Genomic DNA, 22,374 nt, shown 5'->3' with positions numbered 1-22,374 from the left:
TACTAAAGAACTGGTTGCAGAATACAGTAGGTTAACATCCAGCAAGCATACATACACAAAGGGTGGGGTAGGGAAGGGATTTGAGGGCAAAACCAAGTAGCAATTGTGGGGTTTTTTTTTGTTTTGTTTGTTTGCTTTTAAACAATTCTGTTTAATTCCCTGCTGCTTTATGGTAAAAAATAAAACAATTTTGCTCAGATATGGCTTATGACATAAACTCAGAAAGCAGGTTAAAACAATTTTGGAGACCTGAACCCAAATATGAATGATAGGCAGATGTACTTCATAACAATAACAAAAGCTGAATTCAATAGAGAGTTAATTTAACCTTGAATCAAAGACAGACATCAAATCAGTATGTGTATTGTAATTTTTGACCTGCCCTAGGCTCGAATAATATTTGATGCATTCCACTTTACTGTGAAGGGCTGACTCTCTCTGTTTACAGTAGTGTTGCTAGTGAGTTCTGCCCTTATCACATAACTGTGGTTTCTTTCTTGTCTGTCTTAAAAAACAAAAACAAAAAAATCTTTCTTTTTAGACTGTTTATGGCTTTCTTTTTAGGAATTAAAATTATTTTGTATTGGAGCTGAAAAAATAATACTATTTTATTATATCAAATATCCTCCTATCTCTGTTACCCTGGGATGTACTTCTAGGGAGTATGGGAGATTTTAAGGGTTGTGCAAATCCCCAACACTGCAGATCTTAGATATTCTGGGTGAATATGTTGCTCAAATGTTTCCTTTCAGATTCGACCTAAAACCAGAAACCTTAAATACTAATTTAGTTAAGACAGATTTAGCGGAACCGTTTGCAAAGAGAACTATTCAAATGTTACATGCAGATATGCCTATTACAGCTCAAACTGTTCACTCACATAACTACCCACCTTCTAAACTGCATGCAGTGGGTGTAGCCGTGTGGGTCCCAGGACATGAGAGACTCAAGATGGATGAGTTAATATGTTCTATTGGGCCAACTTCTGTTGGTGAGAAAGACAAACTTTTGAGCTTACACTGATCAAAAGCTTGTCCATCTCACCAACAGAAGTTTTTTCAATAAAACATATATTATCTCACTCACGTAAGGGTGACCAGGTGTCCAGTTTTTGATCGTAAGACCCGATCAAAAAGAGACCCTGGCAACTCTGGACAGCACCCCTGCTGGCTGCAGTCAGCACCACCAACCAGGCCGTTAAAGGTCCGGTCGGCGGCACTGAGTCAAGCTGGTCCCTACTTGTTCTGGCACTGTGCTGTGCCTCAGAACCAGCCAGCAGGTCTGGCTTCTAGGTGGTGGCGAGGAACAGGACTCTGTGCACTGCCTCCACCCCGAGCATCAGCTCCACATTCCTGTTGGCCGGGAATCAGCCAATGGGAGCTGTGGGGGCCAATGCCTGCGGAGAGCAAGAGCAGTGTGCAGAGCCTCCTTCCCCCCTTGCCTACTAGCGTTGGACCTGCTGGCCACTTCCAGGGCACACACACAACACAGTGTCAGGACAGGCAGGCTGTCTGCCATAGCCCCGCTGTGCTGCTGATCGGGAGCCGCGTGAGGTAACCCCAAGCTCCCCCCCCACCCAAACTCAGAGCTGCACTCCAAACCCCTCATCCACAGCCCTCACACACACACCCCACACCCCTGTCCCACCCCGGAGCCCCCTCCTGTACCCTGAACCCCTCATTCCCAGCTGCACCCCAAACTCCTGCTTCAGCCCCTTCCACACTCTGAATCCCTCAGCCTGGGGACCCTTCCTGCACCCCAGAGCCCCACCCTAGAGCCTGCACCCCCAGCTGGGGCCCTCACCCCCTCCCACACTCCAAGCCCCTTCCCCAGCCCAGTGAAGGGGGGGGAGAGCGAGCCACCGAGAGAGGGGGAATGTAGTAGGAAGGGGTGGGACCTCATAGAATGGGGTGGGGCCTCTGGGAAGGAGCAGGGCTAAGGTGTTCGATTTTGTTCCATTAGAAATTTGGCAACCTTACTCATCTTCTAAACTGACAACTCCACATTAATAAATACTACTAGGAGCCCTGTTTTTCTCTGCATTCTCTAACTATTCTACATACTTTTTTAAAAAAAATTATTCAAATGTTTTCATCCTTGAGTACTTTTATTAATTTTCTTATGTGTGATTCTCACGGGTGAGCATCACAGGACTTGTACCTGTCCTCCGTCCTTGAACCACAAGTGGGACTAATTGTCCTCGATACCTGAGTAGTTTTTCCTAATTACTGAAGTGGAACAGAATATTATAGTGCAGCATCACTTTTTGAAAATGTGGAGTTTGGTGTGTGTGTGAGGATGTGTTTTGCACTCATTCATTCTGACACATTCTAATCTGGGCACTTGGCAGCTACTTTCCATCCCAGTCTTTATAGATACTACTACAACTGCACTCCTTGTTACTCATAATAAAATACTGTTGCAGTTTAGTCCTGAAAAATCCCTTTTTATACACAAAATCACAAAGACTTAAGAGACACTGATGTGATCCAAAATGGAATTTTCCAGCTACCCTGTAAATTGAGCATTTATTTTGTCTAGTATTAAACATATGCAAAGCAAACTATTTCTCACTAATATGCAGAACAAGTTTCATACAAACTTTCCCAGTAGCTCTGCTCAGACACTGCGGTTGCCTTACAAAGAAACCCATTCAGCTCAACATTTTATTAGGTACCAAATCACCTTTAAAATAATTCAGTAATTTATAAAGTAAAAGTCTTCAACTAAAAGATTTTTAGAGCAAAGAAAGAAATGTTATTTTAGCATAGGCAACCATTTCTGACATGGATTCACTGAGCTAGAAAATTACTTTAATGCATATATCAGTATACTCACTCTTTTCTTTTATTTCAGTAGAATATATATATGTATATATATAAGTAAATGCCCTGTTCTCCAAAGAACCATCCAAGGTGTACTCCCAACTGCACTGCAATAACACAATAACAGCAGAGCCACCAGCAGCAGAAACTGAACAGTACTGGAAGAAAATATGGGAGAAAGAAAAGACTCATAACACCAGTGCAAAGTGGCTGCAGGACCTGAGAACAGAGCACAGCAATCTCCCAGAACAGAAACCAGTCACCATCACAGTAGAAGACATCCAGCAGCGGGTCAAGAACATGAAGAGCTGGACAGCACCTGGACCAGACATGATCCACACCTACTGGCTAAAGAAACTAACAGCAGTGCATGAACGCCTAGCAGCACAGATGAACCAGCTGCTAGCAGCAGGCTCCCACCCAAACTGGCTAACACAAGGAAGGACAGTGCTGATCATGAAAGACCCCTGCAAGGGAACAGAACCGTCCAACTACCGGCCAATAACCTGCCTCCCCACAACATGGAAAGTCCTATCAGGCATCATAGCTGCCAAGCTACAGGACCATATGGGCCAGTACATGAGCACAGCTCAGAAGGGCATTGGGAACAACACCAGAGGCTCAAAACACCAGTTGCTCATAGATAGAGCAGTCGCCCAAGACTCAAGGTCTAGACAGACCAATCTGAGCACAGCCTGGATTGACTACAGGAAAGCCTACGACTCAATGCCGCACACGTGGATCTGTGAATGTCTGGCGCTATACAAAGTCAACAGGACACTAAGGACCTTCCTCAAGAACTCAATGGGACTATGGAAGACAACACTAGAAGTCAACTCAAGGCAGCTTGCACAAGTGGCCATCAAGTGTGGCATATACCAAGGTGATGCACTGTCCCCGCTGCTGTTCTGCATAGGCTTAAACCCCCTCAGCCAGATAATCACAAGGACTGGATACGGGTACAGGTTCAGGAGTGGAACTACCATCAGCCACCTCCTCTACATGGATGACATCAAGCTGTATGCTAAGAATGAACGAGACATCGACTCGCTAATCCACCTGACGCGGATCTACAGTGAGGATATCGGGATGTCATTCGGACTGGAGAAGTGTGGCCGGATGGTAGTGAAGAGAGGGAAGGTAGTCAAGACTGATGGGGTGGAACTACCAGCGGGCCACATAGCAGACATACAGACCAGCTACAAGTACATTGGCATCCCACAGTCACATGGAAACCACGATGAGGAGGCAAGGAAGACAGCAACATCCAAGTATCACCAAAGGATAAGACAGGTCCTGAAGAGCCAGCTCAGTGGGAAGAACAAGATCCACGCCATCAACAGATACGCCCTGCCGGTCATCAGATACCCTGCCGGTATAGTGAGCTGGCCAAAGGAGGACATGGAGGCTGCCGATGTGAAGACCCGGAAGCTCCTCACAATGCACGGAGGTTTCCACCCCAAGTCCAACACCCAGAGACTGTATACCAGCCGGAAAGAAGGCGGGCGGGGCTTGGTGAGCATCAAAGCCACTGTCCTGGATGAAACCCGGAACATCCAGGAGTACATCAGTAAGATGGCCCCCAAAGATGAGCTGCTGAGAGAATGCCTGAGGCAGCAGCAGACATGGGAGGAAGACCAAGCAGAAGAAGTGCCATGGCAAGACAAGACCCTGCATGGGATGTACCATCGACAGATAGCTGAGGTGGCTGACATTGGGAAATCCTACCAGTGGCTGGAAAGGGCTGGACTAAAAGACAGCACTGAGGCACTGATCATAGCAGCACAGGAACAGGCACTGAGCACCAGATCCATTGAAGCAGGGGTCTACCACACTAGAGAGGACCCAAGGTGCAGACTGTGCAGAGAGGCCTCAGAGACAGTCCAACACATAGTGGCAGGATGTAAGATGCAGGCAGGAACAGCATACACTGAACGGCACAACCAAGTGGCTGGCATTGTGTACAGGAACATCTGCACAGCGTATGGGCTAGACCCTCCCAAGACAAGATGGGAGATTCCGCAGAAGGTTGTGGAGAATAGCAGGGCTAAGATTCTGTGGGACTTCCAGATCCAGACGGACAGGCAGGTACTGGCCAATCAACCAGACATCGTGGTAATAGACAAGGACCAGAAGACAGCGGTGGTGATAGATATAGCAGTGCCAAGTGACAGCAACATCAGGAAGAAGGAATATGAGAAGCTGGAGAAGTACCAGGGCCTGAAAGAGGAACTAGAGAGGATGTGGAAAGTGAAGGCCAAAGTGGTCCCAGTGGTGGTAGGAGCACTCGGGGCTGTGACTCCTAAGCTGGGTGAGTGGCTCCAACAGATCCCAGGAACAACATCAGAGCTCTCTGTCCAGAAGAGTGCAGTGCTAGGAACAGCTAAGATACTGCGCAGAACCGTCAAACTCCCAGGCCTCTGGTAGAGGACCCGAGGTTGAGGAAGACACATACCACCCATAGGGGTGAGAGGGGAATTTTTTTTTTTTTTTATGTATATGCATGTTGTGTTTTATACATTTCAAACTTTGGAAACTTTTTCATACTAATGCAATAACATGGTTATTATAATCTATTTGGTACTTTTATTGGAATTCTAACAAACACACACTTTTAGAACTAGTTGAGTGTACAATTGCAGCTGTTAGGTAAACCTGCGTTCAACTGTGTTCAGCAACTATAAGGAATCCTTGGTACAAGAAAACATACCAAAATTACGCGACTCTAAGGAAGAATGGAGATTGTGCAGGACATAGAAACATGCAATGACGTTTCTGTTGTACAGGACAGTGGTGGAACTACCATTTTATAATGGAACATGCAGTAGTTGTAATGAATGAATAAACAATGAAAAATGTATAGCTGTAGATCAGGGATCGGCAACTGCTGGCATGCAGCTCGCGAGGAAAAGCTCCTGGCAGGCTGGACTGGTTTGTTTACCAGCTGTGTCCGCAGGTTCGGCCAGTCGCAGGTCCCACTGGCTGCGGTTGGCTGCTCCAGGCCAATGGAGGCAGCATGAAGCAGCGCGGGTCGAGGGATGTGCTGGCTGCCACTTCCCGCTGCTCCCATTGGCCTGGAGCAGTGAACTGCAGCCAGTGGGAGCTGCGATTGGCCAAAGCTGCAGACGCAGCAGGTAAACAAACTGGCCTGGCCCGAGCCCCTGGCCGGCCGTGTGCCAACGGTTGCCAATCCCTGCTGTAGATTGAAACTTGCCAAGGCATCTAAGGAGTTTGGGCACACAACTTCCCCTCTGTAAAAGTAAATTTTTAAAATAAATGGGAGTTGTGGATGGGATTCACAAAGGGGACTTGTGCTGAGCATTGAGTGCCTAACTCCTAGATGTCCTGCTGCCAAACAGAATTCCTAACTTCAGGTTAGGCCCTCAGGTTCCCTATGCAAACAATGGGGAGATTTAGGCCACTCCTTACTCAACATACTGACTTTTGCAAACCCCATTTTTAGGTGCCTGTGTTTGCCAGTAGGAAATGCTGAGCAAGCAGAGGCATGTGGCCTAAGGTCTGCTCTTCAAAGGGAGTTAAGTGTCTAACTCTGGGCTTGGGGAAGGTGCCTCCTTCCACTCAGGAGTCACAGCTGTGAGCTCTCTCTTGGAGTTAGGTGCCTGGCATTAGGTTTTTCTAGAAAAACTGAGATGGAGGAAGTGCTTTTTCCCTTTATATCCAAAAGCACAGTCATCAGAGCTTTCACCTTGGATGGGGGAGACCTAGGTTCAAATCCCCAGATGAGTGCCCTAAGCACTGGCCCATATGGGGTGGGTCTGTCTCAGTTGCTAGTGTCAGTGATTCTTCTTTGTATAAAATACCTAAGTATTCACGGGGTCAGAGTGAAAGAGAGTGGTTCTATTGTCCAGTGCTCAGGTGACTCACCTGGGATGTGGCAGAACCAAGTTGAAGTCCCCACTCCAGTGACTGTTTAAGTGGGAGGTGGGAGACCTAGTCCACATTAGGCAGAGTACTGATATGAACCCAGTGGTCCCATATTCTGGGTGAGTTCGCTAAACATCTTATAATGAGGGACATCACAACCTTTGGCTCTGCTTTGTGGCAAGGTGGCCTCTGAGCACATCTACTTGATTGTGCCCAGCAGGAGAACATCTAATTTGTGACCTCTGAAGGGGCTTAGGTTTGAGCTAGGCACTAAGCTGTTTGGTGTCAGGACTGAGGAAGCTATGAATATACAGAAATGTAGGAACCTAGGAGACGTCACTGGCAAAATTTAGACACCCATATAGTTAGGCAGCAGCTAAGCAGGGCTTCTGAGGATCTAAATTTTTGTTTTAGGGTCCTAAAGTGGCAGATAGGTACCTATGTCCCCCTTGTGAATCTCACCATGTGTGCCTAAATCCCCTAGTCATATTTTTAAACATCTCCAGCATGTTACAGGCACTCTCTTAAAAATGGCCTGCAGATTCCTGTACACACTTTGAAAGTTGTCTCTTGTCTTTAAACAGAAGTTTACATAATGCAAGAAAATATTGTTCTAGTTTACATCTATGTGGTCCACTGAAGCTGAATAGCACAGAAGAGGGGGGCCCAAACATATATTCAAAACAAGAATATAATGTGGAAGGGAATGCAATAAATATGGTTATTGTAAATAATAATCTTAGAGATGAACAAAGCAAATAGCTGTATACAGTACCATGCTTATAGCTGCCACAGCAGCTTTTTCTTGCCTTTGTTGCTCTATGGCATACATCCAGATATCTGCTTTGTGAACATTTGCTCCTGGGAGGAGATGAAGAATGAGGGGTCCATAAGGTTTCCATTGGCCTAGACAACAGAAACATCTGCTGGATTCATAAGCAGCTTGCTGACCTAAATCAGCAGGGAGATTTGCAGTTCATCAGCTCTGCCATATCAGTAGATATTTCATAGACCATAGAGATAAACCAGAAAAGCCAATAAAATAATGTAAGTATTTTACATCAAAATTGAACACATTCAAATATTTAATTATCTATAAGTAAATTATCTGAAGATTTTGTCATGGTTATTTTTAGTAAAAGTCACAGACACACAATTTCACAGGAACTCTGGCCTTTACTAAAAATAATGGAGAAGGAGAGGAATGATACCGGAATCCTCATTGGGGTGGGGGAGGGATTGACAGCCCCAGCCCATCTGCCACAATTGTGGGGCACAGGCCAGACTGAAGCCACAGGGCAGGATCACAGCGTGGGAGGGTGAGACAGGGGGTGGCCCCTTCTCCAGCCAAAGCCGTGAGTCAGGGACATATAACCCCTGCTCCGCCCCGCCACTGACAGCTGAAGCTAGAGTCAGGGAGGGCTGGTGGAGTCACAGAGCCTGTAACATCACTGACCTCCATGAATAAAGCATATCCTTATCTAAAACTACATGTAAATGACACTAACTGGGCCTATCAGTAATTGATCAACACACAAAGCTCACATTGACTGCAAGGGAACAGTGTTCTGTGCATGAAAGAATGGCAGGATATAACCTTAAATGTCAGTTAAAGGAGTAGGAATGTAGATGGCTGTTTAGTGCTAATGGAAGCATGCCATCTAGGTCCCCTAAATACTCAGTTTTATGAAAATTATAAAATCTGCACAGTCGGTTTATTCAAACTTGTAGACCCACAAAGAGGCCTTCTCAGTCTGTTTCAGAAAAGCATAATATTCTGTTGGTGGTGGTTGGGACAGCATTTGCTCTGCATAATGCAGGATAACATTTGAGTGCAATTGTCCAAGTGATGGGAATAAGGGGCCCCATCCTGAACTGAAGCAAATTGTCTTAATTCTGTAACTTTATTTTAATGGAGATATGAAAACTTACAACAGCTGAAGATCTGGCCCCATGGGATTTAGTAGCATTTGGCCTTTAGTTGAAACTGTATCAGCACAAGATTCCCAGAGTGAAATCCCTTATTCTGGTTTACTTGTATAACATTTATAGAAAATATCAAGTTCTGAGTTAAATTAATAGTTGTTTCATTCAGCAACTTCTATTTGCTTAAACAGAGCAATGTTTCAGTAGATCTGGTTTGGCACTACAAAAGACTTTGAACATCAAAGAAAGTAAACATTGACATGATGGGTGAAATCACCAGAAAAGAAATCTTTGTGAATGAACAAATGATCAAAAGTGGAAAACACATCTTATTAACCACTGTGGCTTTTGCTATTTGAAAAACAGAAATGGTTGCTTCAGGGAATGTTCTGAGTTGACTCGGATATAGCTACATGTTGATCAATTCAAAGTCACTGAGGTATTGCTTGTTTAGTTGAAAACCATCTGCCGCTATCAGGCTCCTCATCTACTAGGATTGTGATTTCTTTTTTTTCCCTTTCCCTTCCTTTTCCAGTGAAGAATATTTGTTTATTACCAGAGTTTATCTGAAAGCATTTTTTAAAATATATATATATATATATATAGCGATAGACCCAGGGCAGTTGGGAACAGCAGAGTAGTAGAATGGAGACGTACTGGCCACTGGATAAGCAGTTTCCTGTTCCCTTGAGTGACCAGAGCAGGGCAGTGGCGGATTAACAAATTTGCTGCCCCAGGCCCACAAAAAATTGCGTGCCAGCTCACCTCCGCTCCCTCGCAGCAAACCTAGGAGGGAGGGGGGAGAAGGGGAGTTGTGGTGCGCTCGGGGGATGGCGGAGGTGGAGTGATGGTGAGCTGGGGCAGGGAGCGGTTCCCTGCCCACCCCTGAAGAGTTTCTCCCTGCGCCCGCCAGCCCCAGGTCACCTCCGCTATCCCCCAAGCATGCCGATACTCACTTCTCCCTCCCTCCCTCCCAGCGCTTTCACTCGGCAAGCCTGGGAGGGAGGGGGGAGAAGGGGAGTTGCGGCGCACTCGCGGGATGGCAACGGGGGAGCAGAGGTGAGCTGGGGCTCGGGGCGGTTCCCGGCCCCCCTGGGTTACTCCCCGTGCCCACGGGCCTCAGCTCACCTCTTCTGTGCCTCTTCCGATCGCGCCGCTACTGGCTTCTCCCTCCCTCCCAGCACTTTTACACGGCAAGCCTGGGAGGAAGGAGGGAAGCGCGGCGCACCTGGGGGAGGAGACGGGAAGGAGATTTGGGGAAGAGGGAGAGTTAGGGAGGGGGCGTGAGCAAATTTGCCACCCTGGCAAATTTGCCACCCTAGTCCTAGGCCTTGTTGGCCTAGGCGATAATAAGCTGCTGGAGCAGGGGCTGCTCCAGGCTAATGAGAACACCTGACTCCAATTAACCTGCTAAGAGTCAGGTGAGGCTGTTAAGCACCTGACTCTAATTAAGGCCCCTCTGATACTATAAAAGCGCTCACTCCAGTCAGGCCAAAGGGAACCAGGGAGATAGAGGAGAGGAAGTGTGTGGGTGTTAGGAACTGGGAGCAAGAGGCGTACAAGAAGCTGAGAGTGAGTAGGCATACTGCTGGAGGACTGAGAAGTACAAGCGTTATCAGATATCAGAATGAAGGTCTGGTGGAGAGGACAAAGAAGGTATTGGGAGTAGGCCATGGAGAAGTAGCCCAGGGAGTTGTAGCTGTTGCGCAGCTGTACCAGGAGGCACTCTAGACAGCTGCAGTCCACAAAGCCCTGGGCTGGAACCAGGAGGAATTGACCTGGACTGTGGCTTCTACCAGAGGGGAAGGTCTCTGGGCTGTTTCCCAACCCACAGGGTGAATCTGTGAGGCGAGCAAATCTGCCAATAAGCACAGTAGAGGAGGAACTTTGTCACAATATATATAGACTCAAATATGCAAAACATAATTACATAACTTAAGGATACAGATCTCACTACATAATTGTAATGTTTAGGTAAATTATGACTTCCTTCCTTTAGGTTACAGGATATTTCACTGAGAAACATGTTTGGTAATCATATGAGAGAAAGACATTTTGATACAGCTTCAACATTTATGATTACAACTTAACAGTTTTCCTCTTTGTACTCTCTCCTTCCTTGCATTGGCTACAAAAAGAATGAAAAAGCAGTTAAGATGATATATACATGGTGATCAGATAGGAGAAAGGAACTAAGATACATGGTGAGGTGTTAATAGGGGGTTTCTTTCAGATTCTCATATTGAATTAGCATTAAAGAGATCAGTCGAAAGTTTGAGAGAAAATGTTTGGGCCTAAAGAAGTTTACATATGATTTGATGTCACTCAGTAAACTCAGAAGATTGAAGGAATAGTGAAGTCCAGTTAGCACGGAAAGAACACTATTGATTTTAATTTTGTTTCTTACAGAAAGATCTTTTCATGTCCAACCCTAGAACACAGAGAGCAGAATCAAGATCAGTATTTAAATATACTTTTCTCTTGTTCTGGTTTAGATAACGAGAGTCTGAATTGGGGGAAAGGGAAATTGGCTTTCATTGAACTATCACAAGATTCTCTCTTCAAGCGTTTTGAAATATATACCATATGAGATTACTTGAATATTCTGAATACCTACAAAACCACTTGGATACTCTCTATAGTCTGGAATGGGATGGTGTAATGTGTGGTTAGCACACATTTCTTTTTCTTTTTTTTCCTTCCCCTGTTTATTGTCAAATAAAACAAATTCCTGCAGTATGCATAAAGGAAGATTTAAAGAATAGATGAGCTTCTGCATTGGTATACATAACTAGAGCTAAGTAGTTCAATGAGTAACATCAATTTGTAAAAAGTCAGTTCTGTTAGGCTTAAAGAGCAAACTTGGTGATCTGATTCAGTAAGTCAGAAAAAATAATTCATTTGCAGGCAATGATACCAATATATGTATATGTATCTGTAAAACCTTCCAGAACAAAGCTCTGCAAAATGTGCATGCCTATAGTTATCTTTTTAACCTTGGGCTGAATAAAGCATTACTGAAACATACACATTCCACAGAGTAGCAATTTGACCCAACTGTCTTTTCTTCCATTTTAAAGGGGTTTGGGGTGGGGGGAGAATCTCATTATCCTAGACTAAACCCTGCATCTTTACTCTGTGTCCTGAAGTATTGGACCAACTGTCTATCACTTCTTTTTTTTTAAAAAAAAAAAAAAAATCTTTCTCCAGGTTGACATCTCAATTTAGGACATAGTTAAGTGATTGAGTCTTCTTGTGAATCTGTCTTTGAATGTGGGAATGTGGTCATAGGTTCCTGTTCACTCAGCTAGCTGCCTTTCAAGTGTTCTTCATGTTGGAAGGGAAAATAGTCACCTCTAGGTATTGATTATTGACATGGCATTCAAGAAAAGTAGTGTTTTTTATGAACACAAAATAATTAACTTTCTGGACATTATTGAAGTTCCATTTCAGTACTATCTCCTTTCTTTCTGGCAGTTCCCTCAAAGGAAAACATCTTTCACCCTTAAACTCTTTCACTTGTTCCATAATATGACTGCTTATTTTTTTCTTTGTTCTGCAAACCTGATATTTGAAGAAAGGATTGCTAGTATGCGCCAACACTGCATTGCTTCATGCTGCTTAGTTACTTTTCTCATATTTTCTTCATTGCCATTGAGGTTTTTTGTTTGTTTGTTTTTTGTTTTTTTCCAGAATAAAAAAGTCTGTATTGAGATCCATGTTGATCTTAGTTTAAGTTCCAGATTTTTAAATAATTTGTTTAAAAAAATAGAAAATGGTACCCGGGATGTGTGCTGCTGAGAAACAATTGTAGTTTGCATTCCATACAAATAACCATCCAAAGCTTTGGATGATTAACTATTCTTTATGAACATTTTGAGTCTACAATACTAGGAAGAAAATCTCACATTATGAGCATTCAGACATTCCACACAATGTTTCCGAATCAGAGTGTATGATAACATCTATGTTTTTTGCATGAATGATAGACTTTTATAGGATAGGCTGCTGGACCACTCTGTCACTGCAAAATCTCTGATTATCTGTGCAATATCAGGAGGGATCAGGACAGATGAAAATGAGTGAGTATTGGGCACTACATGATGTTGAACTATATCTCATTTAGATTTTCCAAGGCAAGTTATCCGACCTACCTGATTTAGTCTTTTTTTATGTAGTGTTTAATTGAGGACTTAGCAGTATGGTTTGTAAATATTGCATGCTGCTATATTTTGAAGTTCTACTTGTTTTGGTCTTTTTAACACATCTGTGCCATAACTGTTAGCTAAAACCAAAAAAATAAAATAAAGCCAACCTCCAAAATAGCCAACAGAAAACCAAAAACTATATATCTTAAGTATTTAACACATTCAGTCTCACATTTTAATTTCTAACATTTCCTATTACATATTTTAAAGCAATACTTGTATAAAGAAGACCTTTACCCCATACTCTGCTAACATGAAGGTACCCAAAGTACTACTACCAGTACACCAAGACAGAGTTAGAGACCGTCCATTTTCAGCTTCATTTGTCCACTACTCTGGCTCTCTGTCCTCAAGCCTTATGGAAGATTCTGTTGTATGATTTAAGAAAAACAGAACCACAGGGCATTAAAATTCTTCCATTTGCTTTAAAATGAATATATTCAGCACTCTATTTCCACGAGTCATAGGGAATAGATTTTCTCCCTTGTCCTTAATATATATATTGCGATATTCTTGTCCAAGAAAGCAGCCACATGTTTAAATTGTCATAGCTGTACTGACGTCAGTGGAGCTACGCTGATTTACATCATCTGAGTTCTAGCAAAACATTTGAGAAGCGTTTGCATTTTAACATTTGATATTTCTGTACCATGTGTTTCTATGTTTACTTCATGTGCGGAGAACTGAATTCTTTTCATTCCAGTATATGGTAATAGTTACTATTCTCATGCCAGAATGTCTCTGTTTTGAGATAGAAGAAAATGATATGTTCTAAGTTTGCACAGACTGCTGCAGAGGATTTGATGGGACTTATGTGTGTGTGTGTGTTCTTTTTTTTCTTTTCTTCCTATCTTAGGTACTTAAATGATAGCTACTGTAGTATCTGAGTGCCTCACAGTCGCTAATGCATTTGTCCTCACAATACTCTGTGAAGTAGAGAAGTGCTCTTACCCCTCATTTTACAGATGGGGATCTGAAACACACTGCAACTAAGTTAAGTTGCCCAGGGTCACACAAGAAGTGTGTTGTAGATCAAGGAATTGATCCTAGGTGTGTCAAGTCTCAGGCAGGCACTCTAATCATTGAACCATCCTTCCTTTTATGGAAAGTAGGAAGTTCAGTTCTGTTGGTTGATGGTATGGTGAAGAGGACAAACCATGGTTTAATTTATTTTTTGGTTTGGTAACTTATATTGTGTACCCCAAGTTATGGATAGGTGCCACTTTTTATTATTTTTTTAAGAAATCCAAAGAAATTAAATAAAAATAAATTCCCTTCCCCACAGCAGTTTTTCCAGCACTGCACATGAGACATAATTTAATGTCCCATAATCTGGAAGTAGTATAAAAGAATCAATATAAGAATTTATGCAAAATTCCCATCAAATTACAGGCAATAAAACTCTCTCCTTGGGTATATTTTTCAGTCTTTCCCCTCCCCCCTACTTTTTCTCATTTGCTTTTATAGCTAAGTTTAAATAAAATTATGTGAACTTTTAAAATTTAAGCTCTTTTCTCTGAGAATATAGAGTTAAATTGGCTTCTAACTCAATTATGTCTTGAGTTGGTGGTCTTATTGTTTCCCGTTGGTGGTCTTATTGTTTTCAGTTGCAAAATTATGCAGCTAGAAATATAGGCTCAAGGGGAAGTTACAAAGACACTTGTTCCATGTTTATTTTACACATAAATTCCTCACTCTGAAATTAGTTACTATAAATATATACTATTGTCCATTGGACTACTTTAGCAATTAAGCCTTCCAGGAAAAAAAATCCTAGAATGTTACCCCAAGAACTAAGAAATTTTTATTTCCAGTATCCCTTTTAGGTTCTGTAGTTTCAAAAGTGAATCCTGCAATATTCTTGTTAACTCCTAATTTTCTTTGCAAGTGGCTCTATTAATGAAAAAAGTAGTAGTGAGAGAGCAGACACTTTTGACTTGTTTCCCTTTTTCTTTTGTTAGGGATATCAAGACATTCATGCTGCAGATTAAGTATGAGGTATTTGTTTTCCAAATGTGGGACTAAATTAATATAATTCAAAACAGGCAATTAGGAAAGGCCATTCAACCCAGTCAAGGGATTTCTCTGTTTCTAGAGTTAAAGCAAATTTCAATTTCTATTTCTTTGACCACGCTGAATGGATGCAATTTAATGTGCATGCTAGATTGTCTGAGGGTTGCCTTCCAGGGGAAAGAAGTTTCCAGTCTTTTATGTATCAGTTGTTGAATTGTAGTCTGTAATCTGGTTGTCATTATTGTATCATAAATTTGTAATATCTTTGTTTAGAAATGAAATCAGATACTAGAACCAACACTCATTTCTGCATCTCTCCTCTCCATGTGTCAGTATGCTGATTAGTATGCTGCATAGCTTGCAGGATTCTACCTTTCTCTTGTACTTTTGGTATAAACCCCACATATCAAAAGCATTAATTCCTGCTAGAAAACTGAAAAACTAAAAAGTAATATAGTAATATAGATCCTGGACTTTTTTCCATGTTTAGGCTATTTTATAATCATCTACATTTCAGATCAGGATATAATTTCTGGTAACCTAATTGCAACATCTTGTGATGTTTTCTCAAAATAAAGCTTTATATCTCTGGAGAGATTTACATGTTGAGAGATTATATATATATATAAAGTAATCCTGAAAAACTGATTAAATATGTTTTGGATTGTTCATCATACCCCCAATGTTTTCAATTTCTTTTGAGCTGTCTTTCTAGAAAATAAGCCAAAACTAATTTACACTCATGCTCATTGTCAGATAAGCACTGCATCATTTGAAGTGGGAAGTTGTGTCCCTCTCCTCACCATTAAAATAATTACCATGCTTTGCATTTGCCTTTTAGAGGACTGACACTTTTTAAGGTCTTATCCAAAACCTACTGAAATCAATATGAAGACTGCCATTGACTTTAATGGGTTTGAATCAAGTCTTTACTTTGTATCTGCCTCAACAAGTCTTGAATTTTCTCATACCTGTGCATAGTGGTTTTGGCTGAAACTGGAAGAATTGAAATAATGTGAGGAGATTCAAGTTAGGAAGGATGGTAAAATGAAAAAGATTGTTTTATGGTTCAAGCACAGGACTGAGTATAAGAAATCAGTTCTAATTTCAGCTCTGCTACAGGCTTCCTGTGTGACCTTTAGTGAGTCATATAACTTCACTTTTTATCATAATTTCCACATAAGAAAAATGGTAATAAAATGTACATACCTCACAGGGATGTTGGGAAGCTAGATGCACTGGAATATGTAAAGCCAATGTGTCAGCAAATTGCTAATGCACTCTACTCACCTGATGTCTCCCACAGTTAGCATCTTGACCCCAAGATACCCTCTTTCCCACATCTACTACAAAGATTTTCAGGATTCATCAATGAACTGTCAGTGAAAAGCATAGACAGACTAATATTCACATGATTTTAGACTGTCAGCATATATCACCAAGATCATAAAAGTTTCTTATAGGAATGGATCACTGCAGTGACAAAAGCAGAGAACCTTATTCTCCTCTGCCTTTGCAATCCCCAAATCAAGGCCAGCAGAGACCCACTCACATTCACGGCATAGTGAACCAGCTAATCAGCCCAGACTGTGCACCACAAGCCTCCAACTCATGCACTGACCTCTGTGAAGAGCTTGAAGCAGAACTCTGAACTGGACTGTATGGTATTAACCAGTGCTGAAGAAATTTGTCCACATCACATACCAACATACCATGAGTTCTAGAAGCCCTTAGCAACACTTGAGACATCACCTTTGAAAAAAAAAATCTATGCTTCTGCTGCCTGGTAAAGGCCTATGGAGAACGACAGTGATCACTGCTAATGGAAATTATTATCTCCTTCTTTACAGAAACAAACCTGTGATCTCCACTGAAAAATTCAGTAGGTCCCCGTGCGCGCTCACACACACATGCACCACCCACAGCATCACAAAAGCAACCCACGCCACAGGAAATGTCTCTAACTATTGCCCCATCTCTATATCTTGGTAAAATCACTGAGATAGATAGTGACAACTGAACTCCAAAAACATGTAACCGACGGGCTTAAGACTAAGGTGCAGCACAAGGACAGCCCTAGTAGCACTAAAGGGCCTCTAACTAGATAAGAGAAGTATATGTGGAGGAATTAGGTTTGGATGAGAAAAAAGAAATACACCACATAGCAAATCTTTCCTAACATCAAGGAAAGAATAGAGGTGATACACAGAGGCTAAACTGAAATATTCTGGTATCTCAATGTTTTTCAACTTGTGTATTTCTGTGTTCCATCTTACCAGCAGGAAGTACTGAAATCTGAGGAGAGAAATTGGGAACACTTATACATCTGTCAAATCAAAATAATGTTCTACATGTGCTCAGTACAGAACATCTGGTGATCCCAAAGCATTTTGTAAGATGAATAAGCACCAATATTCCTTTTTGTAGATCGTGTAACAAGGTACAGAGAGGTAAAATTACTTGCCTGAAGTCATGCAGTAAGTCAAAGCATGAGTTTGGAATATATATCTGGTCTCCAAAGTCTCAGGCCTGGGGTAATTCCACAGGACTACAGTCTGTGTTTGTCTTGCCCCTACGAGAGGACTTCATCAGTACTGTTATAATTTGCTGCTAGCTTCTCTGGGTTACAAAAACTACTTTAATCTAGAAGAAGACTTCTTTAGGATTTAGTACTTGTTTAGATGATTGACGGCTCAATCCTGCAAGATGCTTAGCACCATGACCCGATTCCATGCTTAATTTTAAGTACTGTTGACTTTAATGGAACTGTTCAGATGTCTAAAATTATACACGTGTTTAAGTGCTTTGCTGTATCAGGGCCAACATACTCAACATCTTGCAGGAATGATCCCTCCATGAACACAGTATATGAAACCTTCTTATGATAGTTAGGGTCTTGAGCAATTTTTGTAGAACAGTTGCTTTTAGAGCACTTGTTTAAACTATTTTTCCTGTTCTTTTTCGATGTGCCTGATGGATTTCACTGCAGTCCTGTCTGGAACCAGCTACTTGTGTTAATGATATTAAAGTAGCTCAAACTTACTTATTCTGTATGAAAAATATGTTTTAGCCTATACAACTACTGAGCCAGAACTTGTACACTAGAAGGTTATTTGTTTGGAAAGCCTACTGTAATTTAGTGGAAGTAATAGCATGCTGTGTGTGCCTTTCTGGATTTTTAAAACTTGAATTTAAGCAATAAGGTTTGCTATGAGGTTCCTTGAAACATTGGGATTGGGAAGGGGAGAAGTGATGGAAAAATATGACGTTTTCTATTTTTTTCTTTATTGTGATTTTTCATTCAGTGGGTATTTTTAATGTATGTGTTTCAAGAAATATCAAATACAGTGGGTGTTTGTTTTGTTTGCAGTAGTTAAACTAGTTATAATATTTCCAATATTCCCTACTTACCATACTTACCATAAATATTCCATCCCATTAAATATAAAGGTTTTTTTTTTTTCAGGTTACTTTGTATCATTTAGTGTATAAAAGAGATGGCTGACACAGAATGTACAGGTATCAGGCTGACACAGAATGTACAGGTATCAGAGGGGTAGCCGTGTTAGTCTGGATCTGTTTCCACTACCTGCGTCTGACGAAGTGGGTATTCACCCACGAAAGCTCACGCTCCAAAACGTCTGTTAGTCTATAAGGTGCCACAGGATTCTCTGCTGCTTTTACAGAATGTACAGTTTTTGCTCCAATAATGTTTGCTCAAATTTGATATGTTGATGACAACTCTCTTATTCTATATTTCCTTCAGCTACTGTAGTCTCATGCCAAGGAAACATTTTTATTTTAATAGAGGAATTAAAACTGTGAGTTCATTTGATTTTATTTATTGAGATAACTTTTCCTGCAACTGCTGCTAAATTATTTTGTTTAGAATTACAAAAATTTAGGCAATAAAGTATTTTAATGTAAATTGAGTGCTTGTGAAGGATGCTGCTTCTTTTTTTTCTTCAGCAGCAGAAAGCTTACTCAGTGATCTCCAGTTTATTCCAACCCAGAACTGAACTGTCTACTTATGGTTGTGAGAGGGTAGTTAGTCTTCAAGGTTTTGGGCACTTTTCGCAAGACTGCCAACAAGGCTGCCAGCTGTGGTAATGTTTTTTGTGGGTGCCTGCCTCGCAGGAACTGGAGTAACACCACCAAACTCATTTTGCATAAGCTACTGCACAGCCATCAAAACTTGCCCTCGATTCTGTCTTGTCACTATAACCAAGTCAAACAATAGTGTGTGTCTATCACAGGGGTAGGCAACCTATGGCACGGGTGCCAAAGGCGGAAAGCGAGCTGATTTTCAGTGGCACTCACACTGCCTGGGGTCTAGCCACCGGTCAGAGGGGCTCTGTATTTTAATTTAATTTTAAATGAAACTTCTTAAACATTTAAAAAACCTTATTTACTTTACATACAACAATAGTTTATTTATATATTATAGACTTACAGAAAGAGACCTTCTAAAAACATTAAAATGTATTACTGGCATGCAAAATCTTAAATTAGAGTGAATACAAGAAGACTCGGCACAACACTTCTGAAAGGCTGTTGACCCCGGTCTTTAATTTATTCATGGTTTCTTTGCATAGTTGCATAATTGCACTTGTTTTTAATCATTTGTGCCTTCTGTATAGGCTAAACCCCAACCCCTCGTTTATTTGGGCAGAGTTCTATAATGAGTGCCACTAAAATATAATACTTATCTTAAAGTTTTGTGCCAGATTTGTGGGCATTTCGTGTAACTGCTGGTATATTGTAAGTTAATGTGTTTGATATAATAGTATAACATAAGCGTGAACTTGTCTATTTGTTACATTTAAGACTGTAAGGATATTTTTCACTTCAGGCTTTTCATACTCTTCGGTGCCAAGCTACATGTTGTACTTCTCCATTATAAGAATCTTTATGCCAGTGGTTCTAGCAGAACAAGTAGAATATTTTACTTGTAAGCTTTCCCCACATACACATTAAAAACTGTAACTCTCTTGCTTTTGTTACAGTTCCTCTTTGTGTCTTCTCGACAGTGTAGAGTCCATTGTATAACAAATTATGTGCTGATTTCACAAAATTGCTCTTTATAATAAATATGTAACTGGAAATGTTTATAAGAGGTATTTTGGACAGCTTCACCTTGTCTTGTTTTCAGCAGATTCTTAATGTGCTCTATAACATTTTGGAATAAAATCATAATAGTTAGGGATGTGAAAGGACTGTTACATCAAGTCTATCCCCAAACAATTTCAGGTGATACGTCCTCACACCACAATTGTTCTTAGACAAAATGCCAAAACTGGCAAGCAAAAGCATCAAGAAAATTATTCAATAATTTGTAAGCTACCCTATCTTTCTGGCTTAAAAAAAATTCTATGCTGATTTCAGAAGAGAGTTTCAGAGGTTTTTTTAAATATTTCCTGCTTTTAGCAGATGTTATAAATAGTCTAGGTTTTTAGGTACATTTAACCATGTTCTTCATAATAAGAACCATATATAATACGTTGAAGCATCTGTGGACAGGGTTTTCAGTTTGTGTGGCCGAATAAGAAGGGATAAGTATTGTAGGATACTTCCTAAGAGATAATTAATTAATTAATATTAAATAATCTGCAGCTCTTAAATTTAACCTGGCTATATCTCTGATACAGAGAATATATTTTTGGTATAGCTTTTTTTCCCCCCTTTGGTAAGACTATTACCTCAAATTCAGACTGTGCAGGCTGTGAGAAGTTAATGTAATAAATTCTGTTCTATAACTTTCATGTAATCAGGATTTTTTTTGTTTTTGCTTTCTTTATTTCCTTTCAGGTAGCCAAGGGCAATTTCCACTCACACAGAATGTTACAGTTGTTGAAGGGGGAACAGCAAATTTGACCTGCAGGGTTGATCAAAATGATAACACCTCCCTCCAGTGGTCAAATCCAGCTCAACAGACTCTGTACTTCGATGACAAGAAAGGTGAATATATTTTCTTTAACAATTTTGAAATATTTTATGATAATTATCTTAAATGAGACAGATCATTCGTTTATTCCCAAAGTGTTTTAATATGTATCTATATTTATGTTAAATATTAAATATTTCTGTTTGCTAGGCATAAACTCTAAAGAATAATTAACTCATATTTTTTTATTAAATATACAGAGTTTGTTTCTAACTCTCTCTTTGATTGAAGTTATTTTTGTAATGTATATCTTACATGATTTTCATTGCCTACATTAAGTGGTTGGAGGAAAAGAACAACATTTTTCATGATTATTGCAAGCTGAACTGGAAATCCTTGTTAAGATGTATTTTGAAGGGTGGGTTAAGGAGTGCTGTGTGAGGAGGGGATGTAGTAGCCTGTAAGCACCATATCTTGTCTATGGTAGTTAGTGGTGGAAGAATAAATAGTATATGGCTCAAGTTTACTGGATTTTGTTTGTTTTTAAACAATTAGTGTGCAGTTACCATCAAATGGTTATTCAGCCAAACTACTAATCAATTAGTTCACTTTTATATTTACTGCCTGAGCTTTACTAATTACATGATCCATAGGTTGTGGTGGTGGTCTACCCAGATGAAGAAAATAGCAACAATTTCTATTCCTTTTCATAAGACAAACATTGCTTATTTAATAGGGTTTACTGCCAAAATTTATGCATCCATCTAACCTGAATAAGCCAAGAAATGTATATATTGCAGTAAAATGTTAACAAGGGAATGCCCTTAGATTTCATACATAAAAATATTTGAGAATTAACAGAGCTAAATTTCGTAAAATCTATTTGGCTACAGAACTGCAATAACCTTGATGTTGGCTCCAGCAGTAGCAAAGCTTGATAGAGTTTATATTTAATCCTTCAGCGAGGACTCAGTTCTGCAAGGTGCTGAGTACTCTGGCCCATATCCAGCAAATGGGATTACTCAGGAGCTTAAAGTTAAGCACTGATGAAGTGTTTTGCTGTATGATGGCAAAGGTGCTTAGCATCTTGTGGGATCAAGCCTGAAGAGCAGGTTTTGTGTGGGTCTGTGTACTTGATTAAAAGCAGATTTGAAAAGCAGTTGCATTATATCTACAGAACCTGCAATCAAAATATTTTCAAACCGAATAAGTGTCATTGCTACTAATATAATAAGCAAAACAGAATCTAATTAAGATACTGAAATGGTTCCTTTTTCCTGTGTGCAACTATTTTTTAATGCGTAATCATTGGATTTGCAATTTCCTCTGAGTCTCAAGTATACTCTGGATGTTGGATTAACGATACATAATGAAGAGTTTGTCATGTGTTAATATTCCTAAAACCCAATCCTGCAACCCTTACTCCTGTGAGTAATCCCACTGCTTTTGTGTAAGTAAGGAATACCTGCATAAGTAAAAGTAGTGGGTTTGAGCTCTTTTGTAGGTGAAACCCAATATCTAGAACTTCTATACATTTAATGACATTTTAAAAGAAGTGCAGCAATAACATTTATGAGTAGTTTGTTGCATAGTAAGTATTTGTGAGCAATTTATATTCTCTACAGAAGACACA

At 40.7% G+C, this 22,374-nt stretch overlaps 1 protein-coding gene across 4 annotated transcripts in view; it reads left to right on the top strand.

Annotated features, from left to right (window-relative positions):
* CADM2 (cell adhesion molecule 2) overlaps window positions 1-22,374 on the top strand; it is a 1,090,305-nt gene that overhangs the window by 781,909 nt on the left and 286,022 nt on the right. For all 4 annotated transcript variants that reach the window (XM_075073095.1, XM_075073090.1, XM_075073093.1 and 1 more), the window contains one exon: window positions 20,666-20,815. In XM_075073095.1, the coding sequence (XP_074929196.1) occupies window positions 20,666-20,815 (150 nt within the window). The remainder of the gene's footprint in view (window positions 1-20,665; window positions 20,816-22,374) is intronic.

The sequence above is a fragment of the Chelonoidis abingdonii genome, chromosome 1 (assembly GCF_003597395.2).
Source record: "Chelonoidis abingdonii isolate Lonesome George chromosome 1, CheloAbing_2.0, whole genome shotgun sequence".
NCBI lineage: Eukaryota > Metazoa > Chordata > Testudines > Testudinidae > Chelonoidis > Chelonoidis abingdonii.
The sequence above is the reverse complement of the archived record's forward strand: the minus strand, read 5'-3'. Positions and strand labels throughout refer to the sequence as shown.